Here is a 26,253-nt window from a genome sequence, read left to right on the forward strand (position 1 = left end):
CATATCAATATATTGATCCCGGGGGTGGTGCGGCATATCAGGCTTGACGGATTTGTGATTCTTCGATAGGCTCAATACCAAATAATGCCGCGAATGTCTTTTATAAACATGGCGACCAGGCGGCGTTGCAGCTTCTAGCCATGAGAAAATATAGACAAGGTGACGAGATTTCAAATTAGTTGCTCCGCGGTGGCTAGCGGTCATTCCCATGAGGCCTTCAAATTCAACGTCGGCAAGTCTGCGCCCGCGCATAGTTTCATCAACATGGTAACAATCGGACAAATATTCGGCGATTGAGTCTGCAAAGATTTCTAAGGGTTACCGGGCTGGACGGTCTGTCGGCAACCACCGACGCGCCGCCCCTTACTCGAACCTGCTGGCTTTCAAAAATTTGAATGTGGCATACGTAAGATGGTAAAGTTTACAACCCTGTACCTGTTTTTCGCGTCCGTCAATTCCGTGTTTTTCGAAAATATCAAGTAGGCCGATATCATGTCTGCTAACCGCACACTGGAAAGGCCGTATGTTCTGAACTGCTGCAAGAGGAAAACTCAAACATACTGAGCAAGGTTGGACGCATGTCGGGATCGCAAAATCCTACTCCGATCTCTCGGGACAACCTTTCCAAATGAATTTACGCGGCCGGTCGTACTTGTCAAAAAAAAAATACTTGTTTCGTCTTCTGTCGTTTCTACATGTTTGACAGAAACTTGAAGCTTGAAGCCCGAAGTGTGGTCACAGGCAGTGCATGCCTGTAAAGACGATGTGAACAACAAATAGCACTGGAAACTTGAGGTTGAAATAGTCGGCGCTCGGTACTCAGTATTCATTATATTTTTGATCCATTGCTGACCTTGTACGTGGCTTTTATTTAGAAGTTGGTTTCATGTGACTTCAAGCCAACTGTTGAGAAAACTCCCGACAACTCGGTATATGGACCTCGCGAAATTCACAAGTGGCAGGAGCTCAGTGTCTGGAGTTAACAATCTGATGCCCTATGAGGACAAATGAAAGGCAGAGGCGAGCGCTGTCCTTCACTCAGTTTGGGTCAGGTACCTAATCGCTGGCCGCCACTGATTCGCTGCCCTTCACCCCATGGTTTGTTGTCCATGTGTGTTATGTCTCTTACATTCTAACTCTATGCTTCTTACACTGACGGGCAGCTCTATTTTAAGCTGAAAGCCAGGACCGGTCCCGCTAAGATGGCATTCCGGACTAATTTATCAAAATCGGTCTATATTTATTCGTATCCAAGTCTCGTAGTATGCGTCGTGTGATAAAATCCAGTTTCAAAGAAACAGAAGAAGGAAAAAAAGTTAAAATTCTGACAAAGTCATCATCCGGTCCGATGAACCCAAGATTTTGACAAGGAATTGTTCTACGCGTGATCGCAACCTATGGGACAGGCGTGAGGTCACCAGTCCGAGAAAAGGGATTCACTGGTTGCCGCATGAAGCGTTGTTGGTTATAGTCCTCTCTCAGAAGTCTTCTTTTTTTTGATACCGGCTCTGTGCTAAATTGAGTGGCTCGTGGGCTTCGAGCGGGACCGGCGGAAGCCATAAATCCCTCCGATCGATAATGCTACTTAGGCGTAGGCGCGATATACAAAATTAGACCTGAGTCACTACTAGGAAAGCGTCAAGTTCTTGTACTACTCTGTGCCGCTCCGTCCAGTCCTAAAAGAAGAAATCAAAGATCACCAGTGTGTACCATTTTGAAGCCCCTTTCTGACTGATTAAAGCTAGTATATCATGACACTTCCGTGACATTCTTTTGACATACTACTATCTTTGACTCCACACGTCATAGTACGTCTTCACTTCTGTCAATCCGCTATCGGGGGGAGCAACCTTCTGAGATGATACTAGGAAAGGAAAGAGGAATAAACAGAAGCTGATTTCCTCACTTTGGGTAACGGTGTATCAAATTGACCATTCGCATCATCATTTTTTTACCGTTTATTCACCTCTACCCCAATGATCAATCTCCGCGATTCGATATTGCCGCAACTCGACATATGCCACATAAACTATTTTCCCCTGGTAGTACCTTACCCTGATGATGTAGCGCTTGTTCTTTCCTGCGATCATCCTAAATCAGCAATCCTTCGTTCACGGTATATGATTATGATAGATTGATGTATACCCATGTTAAGTAGCATATCGAGTAAGTGGGAAGAAGTTTTTAAATATACATCTCAGAAGAGGCGTCATACGAAACAGCTTCTTCTGTCATCGGGTTCAATCATTATCCTATGGAGAAGAGTTCCTTCCGTCGCTTTACTATGTATGTATGTCTTTGTACCTCAACCCGGCTGTTGAACAATTGCGGATTGAGCCATATACCCTCTCCCCGACATTTACATCATATGGTAAGTACTACTTTACCGTGTATCCCGTTAAAACAGAGAACAAACAGTCCGGTTGATGTGTAAAAAGTTGATCCGTCAAAAAGGAACTTGGGCTTGGCATTCGAGTGTACGTACATAGATAAGCTTAGTAGTAATAGTGTGTATTCTCCGAACTTGATGCTGTTGAAGTACATTGTCATCGGAATTGAAGTAACTGTCCCGAGGTATCCAATAGTAGAATAGAAGTATTCGGGGGTTGTTAACAGTATTGAAGCCCGTCCCCGAAGTTGCTGCGCAATGCCAGTGTTCTAATATATGCGAAGAATGCGGCCTGAAACTGAGTGTCACTATGACTCTCTCTCTCTCTTTTTTTTCCCTTTGCTGTTGAATCTTTTCTTAGTTGTGCGGAGAATGCGGAAAATTATTGAAAATGTCTCATTTACAATACTAATGACCGCGGTGATCAGAAAGGCCTACACGAACGGATTTCTGAGTGTTTTATATGGAGCAAAATTGTTTACATTCTTAAACTCGTTTACTACCCGTGCGAGAGGGAGCACCATTTCTCGGAGACATTCTTTTTCGTGTATTGTTCCGAGGCATCTTGGCATGGTGTCGGGCATTTCACTTTCGGCTACTAATGTTTACCTAACGGAATACCTTGCGTTGTCTCCGCCGTGTTCATTTCCCTTCCGTGATTAATGTTCTTTGTCTAATCAAAAGAGACTACGAAATGATAAGGGGAAGCTGTTGTTTTGGAAACATAGCCAATGATTGATACGATCAAATCTTTCTTCTTCACCTTGAAGTTGGATGCACAAAGCTTCAAAACATATACAGCTTTCCGAGACACATCTTGTAAGATTCTTATCTCGCATCATATACAGGCACTGCCGCTGTATGATCAGATAGGTACCCTCAACCCACGGACACAATAATCCGCCAACTTCGAAGCGGATCAAAAACTGACACTGCCACTTATATAAGGTTGAAGTCGTTTTTATTCTTTGGGCTGTGCAAATTTGTGGTCTGACCATTTTCATTATATGAGTGAATAGAGCTATGTCAGCAAGAAAGTCCGGAAGGGCCTTATCAACTGAATGAAGGGATTAAACTTTGACTAATACTTAATTATCGCTTTCGGTTTAGATTTCGAGATTTTATCATCTGAATAAGCCGCCTTCACTTTTTTCCGACACCATGAACTTTATGAATGATTGATGTGGCGCATTCACTAACCCATATCAAAAATTAAACTACCGAGTAATCTGGAATCCTGATCATGTGCCAACTCACGAGGGCCCGTAATATTGAAAAAAATCCGAAATGAAAGATCGATTAGTCTTTTGCGAATGAAAGTGGCGGATGACCTTCTTGAATAAGATGTAAATACATCAGAACGAATGGCGACGAATGCTGTCTCGTTGATTTGTTTTTGCCTTTTTTTCTTACCGAGAGATACCTAATGTAAGCAGGCTACCCTAATCGGCCTAGTAACCGTTACACCAAAAGGGACATAACAGAATATTATATGATATTCTGCAACCGACTAGTATATGTGCTGTAAGCGCCATGCTTACACCTAATTTGAAGATTTTCTCCAGAGCGTTGATCTGTACTCGAAGAGTTGGTTTTGATTACTACTCTGTCAGATATTGACGGATCCTGACCTAGTACAGTTGATTATCGGTGTGATTTTTATTTTCCCGCTCCTATGGGCGCTTCGTCTCCGCTTAAATGTCAGGGTAAGTTTACAATGAGCTTGTTGTATGTAGTCAGATAAGCGAGGAGTGTGAAAGTCAAAAGTTACCGCCCTTCGGTTCCTAATCAATAACTTACCTTTTAATTCAACAGGTGCAGGGATGGGATATATGTAAAGAAGCATGCGAGTTCCGTTCATAGCGGTCAGCGGGGTTTAGAGTCAGGATCAGTGGACGTACGCATCAATGCATCATTTCTGTTGATACATTCGACGACAAAGACGTGAAGCAGTTTCATCTGATTGTTTTTTCGTGATTGTTGAGAGAACAAGTATATGCTGTGTACACAACGAAGGAGAATAATGCTTCGGTTGATGAATGTGAACGGATAGGGGTTTATTTCTTTATGAGCTGTTGTTGAGTATTACTCCGACAAGAAGGCAGCTTTTGTCAATATAATAATCATCAAGGGATGTAATAGTGGTTGCGCTCGACAAGTCCTACCAACACGGAATGAAAGCAGTCAAAACAACAAGTGTGTGTCACTCATACAGAGCTATATGGAGGGAGATTTAAAATTTGTGTTTTTTGAAAAACAAAAACAACCCGAGGATGTCGCTGCGAGTTGTGTCAGTTGGGAAGACGTTGTATTGACGTTTCTGATTGTCGCCATTGACTCAAAGTGTAACATAAGTATGAACATCAGGGCTGAAACCAGGTAAGCGTGAAGGCCCGACGGTGTCGGCAACATAGCGCCCGAGGCCGGAGCAGGGGGTGGGCGGGACAGGAATGTTAATGAGAGTCCGAGGGAGGGCCATGTGCTCCAGTATTAGAGAGGAGCAAGGAAACTGATGGGGATGGTCGCGTTGGATGCGCGGAGAACGGGGCGTGTACAGCATCGAGGAACAACACGCGCAAACAGACCTAAAGCGGCAGAGTATGTTTTTTGGAAATCGCCGATGAGGACGAATCGAATTATCGAAGACGTCGGAGGATCGACTGCTCAAATACACGCCCACCCCTCTCGCTCCTTCCTCCAATGGCTTCCTGGTACTCCCTCCCCACAGAGCTCAAGCTCGCCATCATCGCACAGCTCGCCCCTCTCGACGTCGATGCCCTCGCAAAGACCAGCCAGGCCTCTTACCACGCCTGTGTCCCTGCCCGCTTTCGGGTTTGTCTCTTTCTCTCTCTATCACACCCTGTCACAAAGCTCATAACCCTCTAGGCTATCAAACTCAATGATTTTCATGCCCTCTTGCGTTTCCTTGAGAACGTGCCCCGCAGCTACTGTTCCAGCATCGAGACCCTCGAACTTGCCACCCATGACGAGGACCTTTTTGCTCCCACTCACATCACCCTCCGTGAGCGGTCAGATGCAGTCGTTGCTCTCCTCTCTGCCTGCTCCCGCCTCTCTTCCCTCGTCCTCCGCCTCTCTGGCTCCCTCGACAGCACCGTCATCTCTCCCTTCCCCCATCTCCTCAACCTAAAAAATCTCTCCATCTCCAACGTCAGCGCTGAGGATTCTTCCCCTCTGTAAGTCCCTTCCTCTCAATCACCGATGCTCAGCCCGCTGATTCAATGATATCATAGGAGCGAACGCCTGGTCGTCGCTATCGCCGCTTCATGCCACACCCTTCAGGAGCTTTCCCTCGATCGCGTAACTCGTTCCGAGCTACACGCACCAGATCTCCAAGGTGTACCTTATATCCCTCTCGTCCGTGGTGATGAGAATGTTCCGGATCACCCCCTCCTCGGATCAGACCTTCGTCTACCTTCCTTACTCCGATTATCGACTCTCCGAAAACTCACTATCCGAGATACCCATCTCGGAGACGAGCACTGGTCTACCACACCCGTCGCTTGTCGCTTACAAGTCCTTGACCTTGGCAGCTACTACCATGAGAATGAGGATTTCAATCAATCCTGTACCGAAAGAATCATGTCCGCTGTCGGCCCAACTGTCGATACCTTTTCTCTCAACACTGCCGTCTGCAACGATCGTCTATTCGCTAAACCTTCCGAAACCCCTCTCCAGAAATTACGAAAACTCCACATCACACCTTTCTTCCCCGTCGACAGCGTGGTTGAAACCATTTCCAATCTCGCGGGTTCACCCATCGAAACTCTCTCTATGCAATGTTATGAAGATGATGTTGTGGATGTGTGTAACGCTCTAGAAGAGTTCCTTACCGTCAAATTGGAACGCGGGTCCGAGTTTTATAACAAATTGAATCGGATCAATGTTTCGGTTACTGCTGCGGGGTATCCTGCAACCGAAGAGGAAGTGGATGAGAGGAAGATTGCTGCGAAGAAATTACAGGATTTTTGTAGGCAGTTGAGATTGGCGGGGGATGTGGAATCTTATGGGGTTCCTCAACGACCGGTGTCGTCGTCGAGAAGAGCGAGTATGTCGTTTGCGGTTGAAGTGGCTACGACTACATCTGTTCGACCTGTTGGGAAAGCGAGGTCGATGACTCTTTATTAGATGATGATGATTTTATGAGTTTGACGAGTTTGTTATGAACGTTTTTGGGTGTTTATTTCTTTTCATTGTTGGGCATTTGTTTTTTACTTGATAAGTTATACATTTTTTACATTTATTTTCGAGTTTTAGCCACTGTAATATACCAAACGTTTATTATATCTACTGTTATTGTTATTGGAACTTTTGAGTGTGGCTTGAGTGTGGCATGGTGGAAATCGTGATCCAGAAAAATGTGATTGATATCAATGAAAGTGTTCGCTTCGGGAGTTCTGGAATCCGGATTCTTATCTACATGTGTACAATCAACCTTTCTAAAAACTCTCTTGAAGTTCTCAAAGTGTTTCGATGAAGTTTCGACCTAACACAGCATCGGTATGGTTGGGATGGGTGGGGCTCACAGCTTTACTTGTGTTGGCGTGTAACTGATGGTGCCATGATGGGGGTTGTCAGATTTAGGAAGGGAGCAGGCTGGTGAGTTACGGAGCTTGCTTCTTGATCATCATTTGGAGCAATGCACAGGCTTGAGGCTAGTAACTTCTTTTTTTTTTTTCGTAGTTCCCCTTTTCTTCATTGAGATCTTGTTTGTTTGGTGGGTTTCGAATTGGGATGGGCGGTGACGCGTTGACGTTTTGGGATACTAAATTTTTTTTTAGTTTGGTAGAAAGTTAAAGTTAGGGAAGATGATAAGACTTATCTATGTGGTTGCGTGCGTGCGTGGATTGATTTAGAATTTGATCAATTGAGGTAAGATAGAGAGATTGAGGGAGATTTTGCAAAGATTCATACTAACCCTTTTTTTTTTTAGCTCACTTCTTTTCGGATCTTGTACATCATACTTACATAGTTTTTTTTTTTGACAAGTATTTTTGGAAGGAAGTTTACTTAGAGGGTTTTGATTGATGTTTCTCATGCCATCGTCGGATTCCGGAGATCTTAATAAAGGAGCACGTCGAATGATCATGGTGCATGAGTAGTGATGGTTTCCCGAATTTTCGGCCTTTCCCTTTTGTCCCTTTCGCCGGGGTGGACTTTTTGAACTTCATGGTTAAGTCATGAGAAGTTTAAGGTGTTTTAAATTCTCTAAAACTACAACAGAAGACTTTCAAGGATAAGACTTGTGGCAATCTTGCTTCTTTAACAACAAGTTCCATTTGCGGTCCGCCGCCTCGGTCGGAAACCCGAAATCGGCATGAGATTGAAAAAGGAATGGATCAGCAATCACTTAAATCATGATTATCTAGTAGTCATTGGCAGCAAGCAAGTGAAATTTTTTTTATATCGTTTGATAGAAAAGTCCAACTTTTCCGATGGCGCTAAGTACTTATGACGGACGCCACGCGGGATATAGTGTACCTCTTTTGTTGGGCGCTTGATAAGAGAGGTCTAGATATACTCATGTATAGGTTTACGCCCACATGGTTTTACATTCTTTTTTCCATGATGGCGGCTACTATCTCGAGGCGAGTGCTTATACTTACAATGCAACCTGAGTCTCGTAGCAATTGAAATGTTTCGATCAATTATAGTTGCTCAATCATCAGACTCGATACTAATGAGTTACCGCTAGATCCAGGACTATTTTGATAATTTCTATCAGTATCAATGACGATCGTTTTTTTCCATTTGGGCGGTATAGGTGGTTACTCTTGCTAGTAGTGCACCGCGACAACGAATTAACACGAAAAATGTTGCATAAAAAAAGGATGCACGTTCGTTGATAAATGCCACAAGTATTTAAGGCGTTCTATTCTAGTGTCATACGAGAGGTAAAATCTAGAAAGTTTACTTAGATCATAGAGCCTTTAGTACAACCTCGGAAACCTAGGACTTTTTCAGCCCCCCCTTTTTCGTTATTATAACATTCGCCTAACAATTCCAACATCGCCCATCTTAAGTCGGGGTTGCGACACTACAATGATAGATCAGATGTGTAGTAACAACCGATGTCAGATATCTGACTTTTTTTTTAAAGGGATCTACAAGATTGCATGAATGCTAATGATTGATTCCTTTTGAAACATACATCACTGCGTGATGGTATTGATTTGAAATGAATGTAAACATTTAGCGAGGTGGTTTTAACGGTTAACCGATTGTTTGCCGACATGTCCTTACGATAACCGAATATGTTGAGCTGCGATTCCACGTGCGAGGTAGGTGGTCTTTCTACTGGTTCCGCGGCTTTCTTCTGCTTTATCGGTCATTATAACGTTGTGGCATGGGGATCAAGCTTCAAACTCGGTTCCGGTTTATGCAATGAGATATGGATATGAGGACTTAGTTAGGGGTTTTTGTGGCCCATGCGAATCAAGTAATATTCGAGTGACTCTTGTATTTTCTACGTAAGTACCAGTCTGAGCTGGCACATATTTATTCGGATCCCTTGGTCATGTTTCATCGGAGGGAGCAAGTACACACATAGCCCCTGCGTAGCCCTCCAAACTCTTAGTTTGATGTAACGGCCCGAGTTATCTGAGTTTGAAATTGGATGATCTGGTCAAATCCGCGGGCGCCGTTGTGCACTATGTATTATCAGTATGTATCTAGCCGTAAGTCAATTGACTGATCACGAATTCTTTCAAGTCGCGTTCGAAGAACTGGATTGTGAAAATTAGATGTTGGCTGTGGACACGTTTTGCTCTAGGTGGGTTGTCGCTGAAGATGCCGTGAAGGTTTGCAGACACAATCCCAGCTAAATCGGCGACCAGTTCGGGCGATGAAATACCCGGTTGCTCGTTATGTGAGGCTATCATGTCGTCACACATGGTCCCCCCCGCGAAATACTTACCACACTATAGATGCTTCAAGAGCTTCAAGCACAGAATAACCTGATCTGCGATCAGGATCAACTATACCCCCCAAACTGATGCAGTTTCAATTGGGTGACATGCAGAGGCAGAAATACTCCTCATATGTCCTCGTCTATTCTTTCACGTGTACAACCTCCGGTTCTATTCTTCAACTGGGGTGTGTTGGAAGAAGCTGTGCTAATGGAATCGAAATCCGAGTCGCAGTATCAAAAGCAAGGGTCTTTTGAAACAACTTACATTGACATTGGTAAGTGAGTAGTAGTCTTATATTATGAAACCACTAATTAGCTGTTGATCAACTTGACCCGGTCCAGAATTACTACAAAAAGGACTTGGGGGGCCCATAACGCGTGACGCTTGTTTTCGTCATAGGTCCGTTGTCGGAGAGATGAACTTGGTAACTGGGAGTAGTTCCATGCATCCCGGAAAGAGCGTCTACCATTATATTGCTGCAGGCGGGTGCGTCGTTTGTTATGCACACTTATCACGCACAGTCCTCCAGGTCAGATCGGATGTTTTTGCTTTGCGGAGCTGGGTCTACTAATGAGTAATGACGAAATGGCCTGAGTCCGTACCTCGGTTGTGTCTCGGAGGCCAGGGTCCTCAATTATCCCTGTGTTAAGAATAAAGGGTATGATGTCATGGCTGCCGGTGCACAGCTAAGATGACGACGATCTACAAGTTTTTCTGCATCTTACAGATCTCGCGTATGAGCGAAAACTGGATATTGCCATGCCCTTGTACATTCCAACATCTACCAGCTGAAGCCGTACTTGAAAAAATAATTGGACCCGAAGCGATGGTACTTGACTCGAAGTTCTTCAGCAGTCTCCATCAATATGATGCTGAAAGGAGACGACGACCGTTGCATACTTCGTCTGGCCTCTCTAGATATTGCAATGCGATTAACTGCCCTGTCCCCTTTCTCTCCGCCTTCATTCCACGGATACGGATATTTCGTACCGAGGAATTATTATTTCACCTCGCAGCTGGATGTAAGGTAAGAATCATTGTATTCGAGGCCAATGTGCTTTTCTCGTGGGCTTTAGCGGATTACTGAACTTACAATGCTTGGAAGCTCGCGTATTCAGGGACTCGTCGTCGATCAAATATTTGATGGCTTCGAAAGGCTTTCGAAGTACCTCGGAGCTGTGAGCAATACGGACTCGGAATATTAACGATGAAGTAATGTCGTAGTAACTTTGACTCGAGTCTCCGCTTTTAGGTATTCGAGGACACATAAGCGAGTTCGAACAATTGTTTGCCGAAGCTCCCTGCGTGCGCTGGGGACGGCTCCCCTCCTTCGCGGACGATCCTTCTCTCTCACCTCCCTCCATCGGTTTTCGATCGCAGATTTCATCGCTACGCGACCTGCTCGTTGAAGTTCCGGAGACGGAATACATCTTAAACTCAAGCAGGTCCGGACGTAGCGAAGCCACGGGAAATCTTGCGTGAGTGCAGCCACGGCGTGATTTGCACAATCATTCGAGGAGGCGATACTTTTTGGGATGTGGTTCCGACAAAGCACTCTTAGGACCCTCTCACCCTTCACCTACTCAGGGCTGACCAAGGATTTGCTTGGATGTGCGAGAGCTCTATTATGTGATGACTCGGGGTCATAAACCAGACTTATACGCAAATACCACCCTGGCACCGCAGAACATCACAACATAGTGGGTTGAGAACAGAGGTATAGGGGAAGTTAGCAGCAAATGGACAACCTATAGTAGGACACCTGAGCTTCAGTAGCTTAAAAACTCCGCTGTCGACTCAGATAAAAATATCAGGGAATGTCATTTATAAACAAAAGTTGTCTTCTTATTCACAAGGCAGCCCGTTGCGGAGAAGCTTTGAATTTGGTTTTGAGTCGAACTTCGAGTTGGGAGAATTCGAGTCGGAGAATTTGTGGACCGCTTTGACGACTGTATTTCTAGTGGTGGCCAGCATTGTCGTCTCCAAAATTTGACCTCACTATAGGGGAGACTTTGAATAAGAAAATAAGATAATCTTGGCGATGATGATTTCTTCCGAGATGGTGTGCGGAATTATATTTGCCCAACGGACAAATGACAATCATGATCAATTTTACTCGAAGTTTGCCTTTTTAGGCTGCTTGTGTCAAACGGAGTGACTGTTGGGCGCCATCTACAGTTCCCTCTGGGTTTCTTCCTTGAGAAATGCTGAATTCCATGCTTAGGACCCGGAGAATATGATAAATGGACATTCGAGATACGGTGGTGAGGCTAAAGCGCTAATGCTAATTTGGGTGGATGCATCATGCACATGACCTGTACGCGGTCACATGGTTTGCCGCGGCGCAAATGGTCGAAAATGATTGTCACAGTAACAGTCGGCCTGCTGGTTGTCCTTAACCCCCATGTCTCCCCTGCAGCCCGCATTCCACTCGTATTCGGTCCCGACGTCGCCCGCGGTATCCCGCTCATTTAGAAATACTCCAGTTACCCCTCAAAGAGTCTCCCGCCAGCAACATCGCCATACACAGTCTTTCCACCAGTCTCCAATTACACCCTTAACTCCATACACACCTTTGAGCTTTCATTCCAGCGATTCCAACCTTTCTTCGACGTTAACCACGCCGGATAACTCCTCCTCGAACCCCAGGAAGCGCATTCATTTTATCCAAGGATCACCTGAGTTCTCTCGAGCTCCCAAGGGCATTTCAGACGTTGCAGACAACTGGAGATCAAGATCCGACGAGGACAGCATCAGAGGCTCGTCTACAGATACAAACGCCGGTGAAGATACATACGGCGACGATGATGGTATATAGCTTATTTTATCCCCGGATATCCAGACTAATGGGGCGCATATAGGTGCTGAATTCAGCGTCTCTGACCTCGGTAATGGTTCAAACGTCGTAAACTCTGATGGTGAGTCTGACCATCTGCTCTACCTGTTCACAAAGCGCATATATTCATCGTCTACAAAGCACTTCTTCCTCCATTCCTTTCAAAACAAATGGAGTATCCCGCGAATCCAGCTTCTTCTCGGCCACGTAGCCAGTCGCAGAATATCTTCGTTCCCCAAACTCAACCTTTGTCACCTACCCTGCGTCGCAATGGGAGTCGACTTCAGTCTCCAGTTTCTCCACTTCGTACCCGCCAATCTCAGAACACTCCCCCTAATTTATTGACTACGCCACCTCCAAATCGCAATCTTGTCAAGCAGCTCAAACTCAAGGGAAGTCTCACGGACCCAGCACACACCCGGAGACGCGAGGCTTTCGGTGTTGTATGGCAATATATATATGCCGAGTTTGATTATATGCTGATTTGATCTAGGTTCGGACGCCGCAGAATGCGCATACGAGTCTTAACCTCGGCCATCTGAATGATGTCCCCGAACTTTTTGACATCAATGAACACGAATATGAACACGACACCAATCACGACATTTCTTTTGAAGACGAATCCTTTTCACTTAATTTGCAAGCGCACCAAATGAACACTTTCGGATACATCAACTCTGATTACCCTTCTTTCCCTCAATACAACTCCGACCCCTTCCAGAGCACAGGAATCCAATCCGGCTATACGAATATTCCGAGTATATCCGACAGCGTAGAGCATCATTTTCATTCTTTCCGGCAACAACAGCGCCATCACAACCCGCATAATTATGACTTTAACTCGAACCAAGGCCACCGACATGCCTCCCTGCAACCCCAATCGACATCGACCTTCCCTTCCTACGTCAAACCAGCTCGTGTTCCCATCCCAACTGCCGATTTATCGCTTCCTATAATTCATAAACCCACCGCTTTTCAGCCTTCGAGGAGAAGCCATTCCATGACTCTTCCGCCAGCGCCTGATTCGATATTCCAGGATCCTCCTTCTAATGCTTCCGATTGTTCTGTTTGCCTTTGCCAAAATGCTTCTAGCCTCGCAGTCTTGAAACCCTGCGGCCACCCGTTATGCTCTGCGTGCCTTACGAGTGCTTTAAATATCGTTGGAGAGAAGGACATGGAATGCGCTGTTTGCAAGCAGGGTGTCCAAGATTTTAAACTAGTGAATCCGAACAACAGAAGCAACACAATACCAGGTGAGGTGACCCTTTATTAATGTACGTAACACTCATTAATGGTTTATTTGATCAGATGCGCGAAGGGAATCCCTCAAGGGAACGTCTTTCTTCGACCCCATCCTCTCTTCTCCCAGTAGCACGGATACCGCTGATGGAATTAACACTCCTTCCGACAACGATGGATTTGGGGACATTGATTCCGGCTTTGATTTTGGTATTGAATTCTCCCCAAACGAGATTCGCGCAAGCACCCCCAAATTAGAAAATAGCACGAGCTTTGAAAATAACTCTCATTCATCCGGAAAAGTGACCTCGAAGAATGGGTTTGTCGTCCTTAGGGTCGACAATGTACCTTGGGTATGATCCAGTCAGAATCTGGAGTATTGCCGCTAATTGTCATTACAGGATATCACTCCATCACAAGTAATCGCTTGGTTGCAGCAACCAGTGGAACGTGTCCACGTCTTACTCGACAGTAAAGGGAAGACTTTGAGTCACGCCTATGTCGAGGTTAAGGATCAAAAAATTGCTGGCTCCATCTTACGTGGGGAGGCTATCAGCTCGGACCACCAAAAGAAAGAACGAGGAAGTGTCCTTGGCCGAGGACGTCGTGCCAGGGGTGTCACTATCACCCGTAGCAGTCAGGAAGAACTCATGGCCGACGTAAGTCTATTAATACTCCGTTGTCAGCTACAGTTCCTGAGTAATTTCAGCTATTTCCCCGGTGGAGAGGTTCTTTCGATTGTATCAAGCCTTCGCTTGCTGGCTTGCAGGGAGATCGCATCATCAGTGCGCTGGAGGGCGGCGTCCTCACCGAAAACGAAGTTACCGGATTACTTTACTTGATCCGCGAACCTGATGTGAGTCATCTGGCTATCAAAGGTTCACATAGTATTTACCTTCGCTAGTCTCACTTCCTCAAAGTCCCGTCTCTACCTTTCCATTCCCTTATTTCTATCCTCAGTAAGTTCCCGTCGGACATAGACAGTCGAGTATTTTGGTCCGCTACTATCAGAGATATGTTGTTCGACGTCACTATCGGTTCGTTTGACTTATTTTTTTGCTGGTGACTATTATTTATTAACCAAACTGGTGTAAGCAGCTGCTATAGAAACCCTGCTTACTCGCCTTGAAAGATTGAAGGATGGTGCATGTGATAAAGTTAGAATCGAGCATGGGTATAGCATGGACCTCGTGGTGGACCTCGTCCAAACTGCACTTCAATGTCAAGGTGAGAGTACCACTCTCTTTTATCTTCATGTGCTCACATGTTTTCTACTAGCATTCACTGGTCAACAAACCAATAAACTTGTATCCTTTGCCTCCTTCAAATCCATACCAATCGCTACCTCCATCGCTGCTTTCTCACAAGAACCTGCACTCTCGTGTGGTGCAAAACACGTGGCCCACTCTCATGGTGAGGCGAAGGACCAGACTGGAGAGTGCTTCGGAGACCTCGCCCGAGAATTCGGAGTTGAAGCAGAACTGGTGCAGGCACTAGCTCAACGTCTCGCTAATCTCGCCTAATTCATTGTCCATCCCCAAAACGGCGCTGTCTTTTTTGTTATCCATATTATGTCGAGTCACTCTTTCGCTGTCGTATTATCTCGCTCTCAATGGCTTTCTTTGTTCTCAAATGGTTGATCACAAGATAAAAGTACTGCATTCCTGTAATTCATGTTCTATACCATTTTCTGCATAGATACGTATACACGTTCATTCATTTTTGTCAAAGGTTTTACGGAAGGACTGTAGTTTGGTAGACCCAACGAAAAATACCAATAATAATTAGGATGATGACTATAGAATGACCCAGTTACCAGACGGCTAATAGTGATAATGAAACCCGTAGAATACTCAAACAGCGAGATAATAAACATAAAAAAACTTCCAGAAAGAAGATATGACAGACAGGTCGAATAAGACTAGCAATGCTAGTAGAAAAAATGTTACTGCAACCCCTATAAAACGACGTTGGAATTTCAAGGTCAGGGTAGACCGAGCCTCACCTTTGCACTGTCCTTCTTCTTCATGCTATTATCAACTTTGTCATCATTCAACCAAGTCAAGCTCTCATACAAATCGTCGTCTTCACTTCCTCGTCGACTACTGGTCAATTCTCCACTTCGCCACTGCCGCTCCCATTGTCCTGCGGTATCGTCGTTGTTGCTTTGATAAGTAGTAGACGTTTGTTTACCGGATGCGAAGCGACGTTGGTGTCCAGTGATGGTGGTGGGTGGAAGGCGAGATAGTGAAGGGTTGGTGATGGTGTCGGGATGCGTAGCGTTAAATGTAGTGAGACCGTTTTTTGAAGGATCGATGAATGGGGATGAAGGAGGTGTTAACAACTGTTGTTGGCGTGAATGATGAAGGTGTTTTCTGAGACTTCGAATGGACTGTTGACGTTTCGGGTTGACGAGCATTTTTGCCAAATCCAATTCTCCTTCCTCATCTTCCTCATCTTCTTCATCCTCCTCCTCATCTTCATAAAACTCGTCGCAACTTTCACCGTCGTCGTCGTCGTCTCTAGGAGAAGGATGTTGCTGTTGTTGTTGCTGTGGATGACGATGACGATGGTGACGGTCGTTGTTCTTGTTATTGGAAGAAAACGGGTCATCGTTGTTATCAGAATACGCAGACCCTTGCCGCCTGCCTTTTACACCACTTTTATGCCAACCATCTCCTTCAACACGCGTCTTTGCGAGACTAGGTACCCTCAGACTCTCCTCCTCACCCTTCTTCCTTCTCCAATTTCTTCTACGACTGCCCATCATTCCTCCACCACGCTGCGCATGATAATACACTCGTTTACCCAATCCTCTACCACCCCTCCCTCCTCCATTATTATTACTATTATGATGATCTTTCGAATCGTTTTTCTTGTTATTACTGTTCTTGCTCTTGTTATTATGATAGTAGAACGAAAACCTGCTCGGAGAAGGAGCCCGACTCGCTGGTGCGCTTCGACAATACACTCTAGCTCTTGAAACTTGACTTTGCGAACACGGAGCTCGTTCACGTTCAAATCGAGTTAAAAACACCGGAGGAGTAAGAGGCCCAAAGCTTGTTTGATTATCTATTGTTTCCAAACGTGAGCGGGTTGTTGTAGTGGTGGCAGATAAAGCGGATTTATAAGTCGTTTGAGAAATTGTACTACGCGACGTTCGTAGAGTTTGATGATGTGGATGATGTTGATAATAATGATTATGTGGATGAGGATGGGGATGATGAAATGATGACGGCGGCGGCAGATGTGAAGGGAAAGCCATCACTGGGGATGATGGTGAGGTGTTGGGCGTTGGTGAGCTGGACAAAGTAGATGTACCGACACCGAGCGTTAACACACGAGCGACACTGTCAAGCCATTTCCGAGGTAGAGCTGATCCACCTTCTGTGCCGCTATTGCTTTGATTTCGAGGTGTTGAATTCGGGGGTGGAGAGACAATAGTTGGCGTAGAAATCACATGACGAAGATAGGTGCCCGCGCGAGACGGTATCGGATCGTTAATAAGAATTGTGCTATTGTTGGAGGAGGTAGTGCCTGTGTCATTTGATGGGTTAAGGGATATAACGTTATTATTACTGGAGGTAGTGATGGAGGGCCAAGAAGCTTGATTATGAATTCGACTTCGAGCAGCAGGATGACGGTGATTTTGATGACGATGCTGATGTTGGTGATGATGTGGGAAACGGGACATGCTTTGGGTATGATGAAGATCACGACATGTCTGGTATCCTGATGTTGAGGAGTATGATGGCTCTTCTGGGCTGTTCGGGGTAGAGGGTTGTGAAGGAATCTTACTCTGGTAGTGCTGCTGACGACGCGTCTTTGAACTAGAACCACCGAGACTTTCATTGGACGAAGTCATAAGAGGAGGTTCAATAGACTCCATGCTCCGTGCATTTTCCCGAAGATATGGTGATACTTGTTGTCGGCCAGTGAGGGGAGATGAGGGAGACTGGGTCCTGGAAAAACGCGGGCGCTGCTGTTCATCAGACTCTTGTCCCGAAGGAGATGCGGCAGTATCGTTCCCAGTCCCAGTGACCAAGGCCGTTAAGAACCCAACGACGGCGGCACGGACGCCTTGCACCTTACCAGCAGGTTGGTCGCCTTCCTCATCACGAGCATGAGGCTCTATGCGGTCAGATTCAGGAGTGTAGATTCGAGTTTCCTTATATCCGGCTTCGCGAAGCAAATCCTCGAGGTTTTCATATGTCCGTGAGGTGCCTCGCCGGTGTAAAGGAATACGGCCCTGATCAATTTGGCGTTTGTTCTGCCGTCTGGGAGGAGTTGATGGCTGAGGCGGCGAACCGGACGAATTTGAAGTTGACTGAGTGAGACCTGGGGAAGACGAGCTGGGCGACGGAGGTGATGGTTTCGTCTAGTATCAAAAAGTGTTTATCACAACTCTGAGTATCAGAAGCACATACGTACCCCGTTACCAGAGTAAGGGTAAGGTTGGTTGCTTGACGCCATTACGATATTAAAATACGGGGCGGGTTGTGATTGTCAAAAGCAGAAGGGTTCAGAGTCGCCCAGAACGCCGTCTGTGGATGCGCAGAACAGCGCCGACGGCGTCACGACAACGACGAGTGCGAAACAGGCTAGTGGAGAAAATAAGGGTAGGAGGAGAGATGTGATGGCGACCAACAAAGTGTTGTCAAAAACGCCACTGCAATATCCACGTGCCGCAATTTTCAATCACTTGCTTGGCTCCTTCATTTGTTCCAGTTCTCTCTCATTTATTCCGTCACTTCGCAGCTGTCTCAGGCAGCATTAGACATATGTTTCACATTAGTGCAACGGACAATAAATGATTCTTTTATTCATTCTTGTCCCAATCAGAGAGCATGTCCAGCAGAACCCGCGCCCTCGTCGGCAGATCAAGCCCGCAGGTCTTCGGGATGCCCAAACGAAATAATAAAAAAAGAACAAAGCGGTTACTCTAGAAAAGGTACTACCAGGGTTCGAACCTGGGTTTCGGGAAATCCGAAAGGCTTCAAAATCCCGAGTGATAACCACTACACTATAGTACCATGCACATGCGCATTGTCCGGTCCCAAGCTGTCCCAGGAATCACATGTGGTTAATCACATGCGAGTGCAGCCAAGTCCATATCAGCCATCACCCGTCACCCATCCATCCAAATCCTCCGTGAATCGTCTTCTTCCTCTCACCGTCGCTGGCAAGAAGGTACAGGAGATATTTCCAGTCATGGCCGTCCTTTCAAGGCCTCTTCGGTATCCATTTCTCAAGCACCCACCCCAAAGGCGGACTCTTCTTCTTGTCTTTGGGGCCACCTTGCTTCTACGCGCCCTCCCTGGAAATGTTTTCCACAACATATTTCATAGAGACAAAGGGAAGGGAAAGGCATTTCCTGCTGATCAGTTGAAACAGACCCTACAGCAAATGTACGAAACGGACGAGAATGGGCGCGTCTGTTTACTGGTCCCCTACGAGGGTGGTGTACAAAAGGTTGGTTTGTTGTTCAGACACGTATATCATTTTCGGTCCCAGTCTGGACCCGAGTACATCCATCTCGGATTACTGCAGCGGGGATCTTGATTCGATTATTGATCCGGCTCTCAACAGGTCCCCATCCCATCACCGTCAGACCACTCTTCGGACAAGGATGCTTTCCCTTTACTTTCAACAAGTACTCAGGCCAAACCAAACCTTGACTTAGCATTTCTACGTCAACTCCGCTCAATAATCTGTTGCATCTTATTTCCCCCAGCCAAGCTATGGCGCAACAAGGACCTCGGCATCGTCCTCATGCACTCAAGCTTCCTCGTTTTGAGAACGGTGCTGAGCATTATGGTTGCTCGCTTAGACGGGCGAATCGTCCGAGATCTCGTACGTTCATTGATCTTTTTCTGAATTCACCACTCGGTTTCTCATTAATTGTAGGTCAAATCAGACGGAAAAGGCTTCCTCAAGGGCATCGTGCTATGGTTCGTTCTGGCAATTCCAAGCACGTACACCAACTCCATGGTATGTTCATATAATCATATGCTTGGACTACTCATCTGTATGGCTTTTGGAATCAGATCCGACACCTGCAGTCAGTACTGCACCTCCATCTACGCACTCGATTGACGCGATACATCCATGACTTGTATTTTGCATCATACCCTGAAACACGCTATTATCAAATCGGTTTGGAGCATAAGCTCGACGGCATAGATCAGTACATAACCGCTGACGTAGATGCCTGGGCAGGAAGTTTGAGCGGGCTATAGTGCGTTTGATGCTTTTACTTGTTTCCTGATTTTCAATCCTGATTTGCTTTATAGTGGAAACTTACTCAAGCCTACCTTAGATATCGTACTATTCTTGTCACAGTTGTCCAGATCCTTGGGCGCGCGCGGAACGGTACTATTGTGGGTGAATTACTACATCACTATCCGGATTCTTAGGTAAGTTACTGCTCTTTCTTGGGTTCCGGTCGGTTGCTCATTTCGAGTTGAACAGAGCTGTAACACCTGCTTTCGGACGTCTTGCAGCGGTAGAGGCTCGATTGGAAGGAGAGTATCGTCGTGGAGTTGGGCGTGTCGGGCGCGAAAGTGAAGAAGTGGCGTGAGTATATATCTCGAGTTTCTCTTTCGATGACTTTCTACGATTTCCCTCAGTTTCTACGATGGTGGCGCACGGGAGAAAGATATTCTCACCCGAGCTTATTTACGCCTCATTAAGCATGTCAACTCAATTTACAAGGTAAGACTTTTAATTTATGCGGACGGACAGGTCTTGACCGCGTACGCGGTTTGTAGATCAGAATTGCATACGAATGGACGGAGGATTATGTGATCAAGTACCTCTGGTCTGCGGCTGGATACGGATTAATTGCTGTGCCGTTCCTTTTTACGCGTAACAAACGTCTTCAATCAGATTCTCCCTCTATCATAGAGACAAGAGAGGCTAAAGATAACGCTGTAGCTGGTCGAACTGAAAGTACGTATGACTAATTTTGTTTTCTCCTTTTTTTCCAGCCCTGATGCGTCGTTTACCTTTCAGCATATATTTCTAACAGGAGATTGTTGCTATCTTTGGCAGATGCTGGAGGACGTTTGATGTTTGCTTACAAGGATATGCTGGAACTTGCTGGCCTTACGACGAGGCTGTACACTCTTGTCTCGACTCTCCACAATCTTCCTCAAGCACCAGAAGGCAAAATTAGCGTTGACGATTCTATTGAGATTCGCAATATAGACGTGACAATTCCAGGAAGCAGTAAGTTCCATGCTCTCTTCCCCATTGCTAGTTCGCCAAGATCGCTTAGCTAATTCGTCTCAATCAACAGATGACGATACACCACCACTCGTCAAAGATCTATCATTCATTGTCCGACCTGGTGAACACCTCATGATCACCGGTTCGAATGGGGTTGGCAAAACGGCTATTGCAAGAGTGCTGGCTGGACTTTGGCGTCCCACTCCCTCTAACAGTGAATCGGAATTTGATTCTGGTTCTGGTTCTGGGATCAGTCTGAAAACTTCTGGAGTTTATGCACCACAGAATGCTCATGATCGTCACCATCCTTCAGTATTCGTCGTACCTCAACGAGCGTACATGGTCGTAGGTAGTTTACTTGACCAAGTCATTTACCCACATACATATCAAGAATTCATCAAATCGGGACGAACTATCGATGAATTAGAAGATATTCTGGAGAAAGTGTTTTTGACGTATCTACCTGATAGGGAGGGCGGTTGGACTACTAGGAAGGAATGGAGAGACGTTTTGTCGGGCGGTGAAAAACAAAGAGTAAGTTTTGTTGTCATTCGTTTTCGTCCGCGGGGTCTAAACATAGGTTTAGATGAGTTTGGCTCGTGTCTTTTATCATCGACCCAAGTTTGCGATATTGGATGAGTGTACGAGTGCGGTGTCGAGTGATGTGGAGGGAAGGATGTATGAATCACTTAAAGCTCTCGGTGTAACCTTGATCACCATCACTTTACGGTAAGCATCCTCACTGAGTTTTGTTTTATTTTCTTCAAACTCATTCATCCAAATTTTAATAAATCCAGTCCCTCCTTGACGAAATTCCACAAGCAACTGCTTACATTAAATCTCGATTCATCGAGTTCAGCTCATTGGACGTTATCGCGTGTGGGGACTGCGGAAGAGAGGATGGAGATTCATAGAGAAATTAAGAGTCTTGAGGAGAAACTTGCGGATGTGGAGGGTTGGGAAAGCAGAGTGAAGGTGTTGGAGGTGTTGTTGAGTGCTGGTGGGATCAGTTCGTCGGCTGGTGCAAGTTCTGGAGAGTGTTCTTGAGTTTTTGTAGATTCTTTAGAGTGGGTAGTATTACTTAGTGTGTGTTTTGATATTCGTATTCCCTATTGGAAGCCGAAGCCGAAGACTTGAAATCGGTAATTTGATACCCTCATTTGACTCGCCATTTCAACTAGCCAAAATCCAACTTGAAGCAAGCACAAGTTTGTTGGAAGGCAATCTGAGAGGAAGTTGAAGCGATGTGAATCCGGGGGAAAGGAGTAACTTCTTTCCTCAAAGATTGGTTAGTGCCCCCCAGGTATTCTTGATTGTATTCTGATATTGGGGGTAGAGGTGGTTCGCACTTCGTAGTCTGAATGTCGGATAGAATCTGTCGGATCATGCTATCTTCAAGTTTGGTTAGGTCTTTGGACTAGGTGCAGTTGACAGAAACTTACGGGTTGATTTATTTCCTGAGGTACGGTGAGCAGGTTGTAGTGAGGGAAACTCGCCATTCTAACTTTCCTGGGAAAATAAGCAGCTGGAAGGATTGAAGAGTCAAAAATAGGATCAGAATGAAGCACGCTCGTCATTCAGACAACTTAGGCTGCCGTGCGTTGTATCCTGATGACATTCCCTGACAAATACAGCAACCAAGAAATTTGTGAGGAGTTGGGCTCACCACTAGGTTATCGCAACATCCATAGACTCTATAATACCATGTCCATGAGTTGAAGATCTGATACAATTCAACTTGGAAAACTACTTACTATGCATTTTGTGTTACATAAGCCATCGGTCCTCTTCTCTGACAATGCAACAGACAGGACTCATCCAACACGCGCACGACGACCTCATCACCGACACCGCCTACGATTTCTATGGTCTGCGTCTTGCAACATGCGGTCTTGACCAGAGGTATGGTTTCATACACGCGTCACATCCCCGCCAGTCTCGTCATGGTCAAATAGAATAAAGATATGGCAGTTGGACGAAAGCAACGGTTCATGGCGCGTCCAGGACGAGTGGAAAGTATGTCTAAAGTCAAATCAGAGCTGCCGTTTTTTTGTTCTTGGTCACTGACAGATTCGATTGCAGGCGCATGAGGCACCAGTGTCAAAAATACACTGGGCACACCCCGAATTTGGTTCTGTAATTGCTTCTTGTTCGTTTGACCGTACTGCAAAAGTTTGGGAACAAGCTTCTGCAAATGCTCTTCTTGATACGCAACAGTTTCCGAATGCGACTGCCGATGGTGGCGTTTCATCTCAACCTATATCGCGTTGGTTGGAAAGGAATGTTATGGCGGAGTCCAAAGGGACAGTACGTGACGTTGAATTTGCACCTCACTATTTCGGTCTCAAACTGGTATGGCTGTATGGCTCGGAGAGTTTTGACCTGCTCATTTGTTCCCGAAGGCCACAATATCTACTGACAACGTCCTACGCGTCTATGAATGTGTCGACCAATCCTCTCTCACAACCTGGCAACTCCTCTTGGACATCGATGTCCTCAATCTCCCCACAACATCATCCACGCCAACATTTCATTCTTCCCGTCAGCATACCATAGCTTTATCCACCCCAACTCAAACCACAGCAACTCTGGATCTCAAAACGTCTAATAATTTTGCTGATCATGCTCAAGCTCTTTCGCAGGGCCTAGCGCAAAACGCTGCCTTGAATAATCAAGCCGCGGCTTCGAGACATACTATTAACAATCGTGAAGCTGATGGAGGTTGGTGCTTGAGTTGGTGTAAAGATCGGTATTGGGGTGAGATTTTGGCTGTTGGTGCAGCTACTTCGGGTGTCATCAAGGTAATCTGGCTTTCTTTCCAAATTTTTATTCTGTTTTCTAATCATTTTTCTTGAGATCGTTCAACTTACGCCTTCGCGTCGACATATCACTCTTCTTACCCTTGATCCGTCACCTTCCATAGCTTCCTCAGCCAGTATACCGCCTACCCCCAACATAACCCAAGCCACAAATACGTCCAACATCAACAACATTTCAGCGAATCTCCCACCACCAGGTCATACAACAACTAGTCCTCTTCAACCTTTTGCTACGCCTACAGCTGCCACAGCTTCATCGTCTCTCATTCCTGCTCCAACCTCACAAGGACCATCCGCTGAGCGGAATAAAGAAGCTACTAAATCAGCCATCACATCACTTTCATGGGCTCCTTCATGTGGAAGGTCCTATCACCTAATAGCGACTGGGAGTCGAGATGGCACCGTGCATATTTGGCGGGTACAACCTGGAGAGGAATTGGACTCTGTTGGTCCTTTGACTGATGATGGCCCTGATCTTGGGAAAGATACCTTGGAAACTGATGAAAGTAGATGGAGTGTAATCGGTGTTTCGAAAGTTGAACATAAGTTTGTTATCATTTTTCACTGTTTTCCATTGTGCTCATTCACTGATCCGTTTTTATAACAGATCTTCGGTAAGCAGAGTAGAATGGAACATTACTGGGTATGTCACCCGCATTCTGACCACACATTTCTTATTTAACAATCGTTCATATTTTTATAGCACAATTTTATCTTCTGCCGGCAACGACGGTCGTATAAGGTTGTGGAAAGCAGGTCCCGAAGGGCAATGGAAATCAGCTGGAACTATCGGAGTTGAACAAGTCGAGGAATCAGAAGCCGACTCACAACGTGATGTTGACATGGAGCGTTAATAAGTTGATCAATCTTGTCCATCTGTACTTTTATCCAGTTGGATTTCTTTCTGCCTTTTTCTTCTTGTTCTTTGCAAATCCGACCACTTCTAAGTCGCGGCCCACAGCTTCGTTGAGTAACTGTAGGCCTGATACAACTCTCGTTAAATGACGACCCAGAAATTTATAGAACTCTCTTCATCAAGTAGACAACAATCGGATAAAAGCTTAATTAGTTCTCGCACGCCCTTTCAAACGAATCAAATTGAAGGTTTCTAGCTCGTCTTCGCTGTATGAAGTAGAACCTTTATAACCTTTTTCTGAGCCGCGTATTTTCGTTTTTAATATGGTAGCAAAAGAAAAAGCAAAAAAGGAGGCAGAACGACTAGTCGGATAGTAAATACGGGAACCGACAGTGACTCCTTTTGCTCATGAATGATGCGTATAATGACTCCTATATTATTTGGAGTACATGAAACAGATCAGAACTGTTGGAGTTGTCTATAATGACTCTAACTAAAGAAAAGCTCGAAAGCAAGAATAATAAAAAGCAAAACGACTAGTCCGAAAGCAACCCTTCATAAATCTCTAAAGCGAACAGTCAACTCTATTGCCGTAAAAAAAATAAAAAAAATTGTAGAATAAATAAAGAATAAAAGTCCCAATAGTCCGTTTTCATTTCTCCTTTTTTGTCGAAACCGGAACGGTGCTGGAACCGACGGGGACTCTCTTTGCTCTAGCAGATATGCCTACTTCAGGATCTCTAATGAAATTGAAGATTACCATCGGCCAACTTGGATGAGCAGGAAGAGCGTCATAATATTCTGGAGCTAGTTGACGCAATTTCGGTAGACGTGTCCACGGGATTGAAGGAAAGTCGTGATGCTCATTATGATACCCGACCTATAAATCAACGATCAGCCGTCAAGAAAGAAAAGAGAGGGACAAAGTAAAACGTACATTGTATGCAAGCCAGTTCCATTTACCATAATAGCTATAAGTTTCCTGATCCTGACCGTCCCAAAGATAATGCTCGGCAATAAAATGCCCAGCACAAGGATGTAGACTGCCAGCAAAGAAACTTGACATGATGAAGTATATGAGAACCTTTGGACCGAAGGAGATGTAGAGGAGATAGTCTGCGGTGAGGACGATAAACAGGTTGAGGATGTGCCATTCGGTTAAAGTTTGAACTCGAACGAATGTGGGTCGGAGTGCGTAGAATAGAATTTGGAAGGTGCTGAAAAAAAGAGTGAGGGAAGGGAAGAAGGGAGGAGAACAAGGTGCTTACGCGAAAAAGACTTTGCCAAAGACGTTGTTGAGGAGAATTAATTCGATATTAGTTGGAAGATCAGTGTCTATCCCGTCTTGACCCAAAAATTTGTGATGTTCGATGTGATATTTCTACGGCCGTATGAGTATGCGCAAACGATACAAAGAGAGAATCACCGACCTTGAACGCGGCAGCATAAGGTATCCCAATCGGCAAATTCGCCAAGATAGCCAGAGTTTTATTCTGCCAAACCTTCGGAAACGCCAGATTATGCGTAATCTCATGGATGGCCAGAAACAAATTATGGTTGGCTGTTCCACCGATGAAATACGCTGTCGCAACGAACACCCAACTGTTCCATTTGACATTGGCGAGCCAAACAATGCCGATATAAAACTGGAGGGATACGACGAGAAGAACGACGTATTTGGTGAGGGGTTCATAGCCCATGAGTTTGGTCACCTCAGGATGTTTCTTCATGATTTCGAGACGGCGCGAGCGGTGAGGTTCTTCTGTGTGGATCCAGAGAAACTCTGATGGGTCTTTTGGGGGAAGCAGGGGGAGAATGGCAGCATTATTAGGAAAAGTTCTGCGGGGAGAACGGCCCTCTGCGAGCGAGTCAGCGCCGCCATAAAGACTATAGTCGACGCCCATGACAAGGAGTATTTTATTACGTCAGCATGTGGCCTGATTCTCTAGACTGTC

The 26,253-nt window shown here is 45.5% G+C and overlaps 6 protein-coding genes and 1 non-coding gene across 7 annotated transcripts; 4 read left to right on the forward strand and 3 right to left on the reverse strand.

Annotated features, from left to right (window-relative positions):
• Nucleotides 1-5,000: 5,000 nt before the first annotated feature.
• AGABI2DRAFT_179952 (hypothetical protein) lies at nucleotides 5,001-6,744 on the forward strand. Its single transcript, XM_006463607.1, has 3 exons — nucleotides 5,001-5,221; nucleotides 5,276-5,583; nucleotides 5,641-6,744. The coding sequence occupies exons 1-3, from the start codon at nucleotides 5,090-5,092 to the stop codon at nucleotides 6,533-6,535; spliced, it is 1,335 nt and encodes a 444-aa protein (XP_006463670.1). The 5' UTR covers nucleotides 5,001-5,089; the 3' UTR covers nucleotides 6,536-6,744.
• A 4,970-nt stretch (nucleotides 6,745-11,714) lies between these two features.
• Nucleotides 11,715-14,953, forward strand: AGABI2DRAFT_225554 (hypothetical protein). The gene is made up of 10 exons (XM_006463608.1): nucleotides 11,715-12,128; nucleotides 12,180-12,236; nucleotides 12,296-12,597; nucleotides 12,648-13,407; nucleotides 13,463-13,746; nucleotides 13,795-14,052; nucleotides 14,103-14,249; nucleotides 14,298-14,430; nucleotides 14,492-14,620; nucleotides 14,672-14,953. The coding sequence occupies exons 1-10, from the start codon at nucleotides 11,723-11,725 to the stop codon at nucleotides 14,914-14,916; spliced, it is 2,721 nt and encodes a 906-aa protein (XP_006463671.1). The 5' UTR covers nucleotides 11,715-11,722; the 3' UTR covers nucleotides 14,917-14,953.
• Nucleotides 14,954-15,189: 236 nt separating this feature from the next.
• AGABI2DRAFT_179954 (hypothetical protein) lies at nucleotides 15,190-17,993 on the reverse strand (the record flags this gene model as incomplete). The annotated part of the gene is made up of 3 exons (XM_006463609.1): nucleotides 17,825-17,993; nucleotides 15,399-17,771; nucleotides 15,190-15,216 (listed from the first exon to the last, which is right to left on the reverse strand). Exons 1-3 carry the CDS (start codon nucleotides 17,864-17,866, stop codon nucleotides 15,190-15,192), a joined length of 2,442 nt encoding a protein of 813 aa, XP_006463672.1. The 5' UTR covers nucleotides 17,867-17,993.
• A 349-nt stretch (nucleotides 17,994-18,342) lies between these two features.
• Nucleotides 18,343-18,426, reverse strand: AGABI2DRAFT_t103. The gene has a single exon. It is a non-coding gene; the product is annotated as a tRNA-Gln (tRNA).
• A 164-nt stretch (nucleotides 18,427-18,590) lies between these two features.
• On the forward strand, nucleotides 18,591-21,756 carry AGABI2DRAFT_208552 (hypothetical protein). Its single transcript, XM_006463610.1, has 12 exons — nucleotides 18,591-18,865; nucleotides 18,983-19,246; nucleotides 19,301-19,384; nucleotides 19,441-19,631; nucleotides 19,687-19,809; nucleotides 19,865-19,969; nucleotides 20,023-20,107; nucleotides 20,164-20,344; nucleotides 20,408-20,623; nucleotides 20,694-21,157; nucleotides 21,210-21,352; nucleotides 21,421-21,756. The coding sequence occupies exons 1-12, from the start codon at nucleotides 18,605-18,607 to the stop codon at nucleotides 21,668-21,670; spliced, it is 2,367 nt and encodes a 788-aa protein (XP_006463673.1). The 5' UTR covers nucleotides 18,591-18,604; the 3' UTR covers nucleotides 21,671-21,756.
• A 652-nt stretch (nucleotides 21,757-22,408) lies between these two features.
• Nucleotides 22,409-24,369, forward strand: AGABI2DRAFT_225560 (hypothetical protein). Its single transcript, XM_006463611.1, has 7 exons — nucleotides 22,409-22,525; nucleotides 22,579-22,639; nucleotides 22,706-22,975; nucleotides 23,026-23,424; nucleotides 23,480-23,988; nucleotides 24,050-24,085; nucleotides 24,146-24,369. The coding sequence occupies exons 1-7, from the start codon at nucleotides 22,422-22,424 to the stop codon at nucleotides 24,294-24,296; spliced, it is 1,530 nt and encodes a 509-aa protein (XP_006463674.1). The 5' UTR covers nucleotides 22,409-22,421; the 3' UTR covers nucleotides 24,297-24,369.
• Nucleotides 24,370-24,660: 291 nt separating this feature from the next.
• Nucleotides 24,661-26,202, reverse strand: AGABI2DRAFT_187203 (hypothetical protein; the record flags this gene model as incomplete). The annotated part of the gene is made up of 5 exons (XM_006463612.1): nucleotides 24,661-24,729; nucleotides 24,996-25,178; nucleotides 25,236-25,515; nucleotides 25,567-25,679; nucleotides 25,729-26,202. 5 exons carry the CDS (start codon nucleotides 26,200-26,202, stop codon nucleotides 24,661-24,663), a joined length of 1,119 nt encoding a protein of 372 aa, XP_006463675.1.
• Nucleotides 26,203-26,253: the final 51 nt, after the last annotated feature.

This window comes from Agaricus bisporus (genome assembly GCF_000300575.1).
Source record: "Agaricus bisporus var. bisporus H97 unplaced genomic scaffold AGABI2scaffold_9, whole genome shotgun sequence".
Taxonomy (NCBI): domain Eukaryota; kingdom Fungi; phylum Basidiomycota; class Agaricomycetes; order Agaricales; family Agaricaceae; genus Agaricus; species Agaricus bisporus.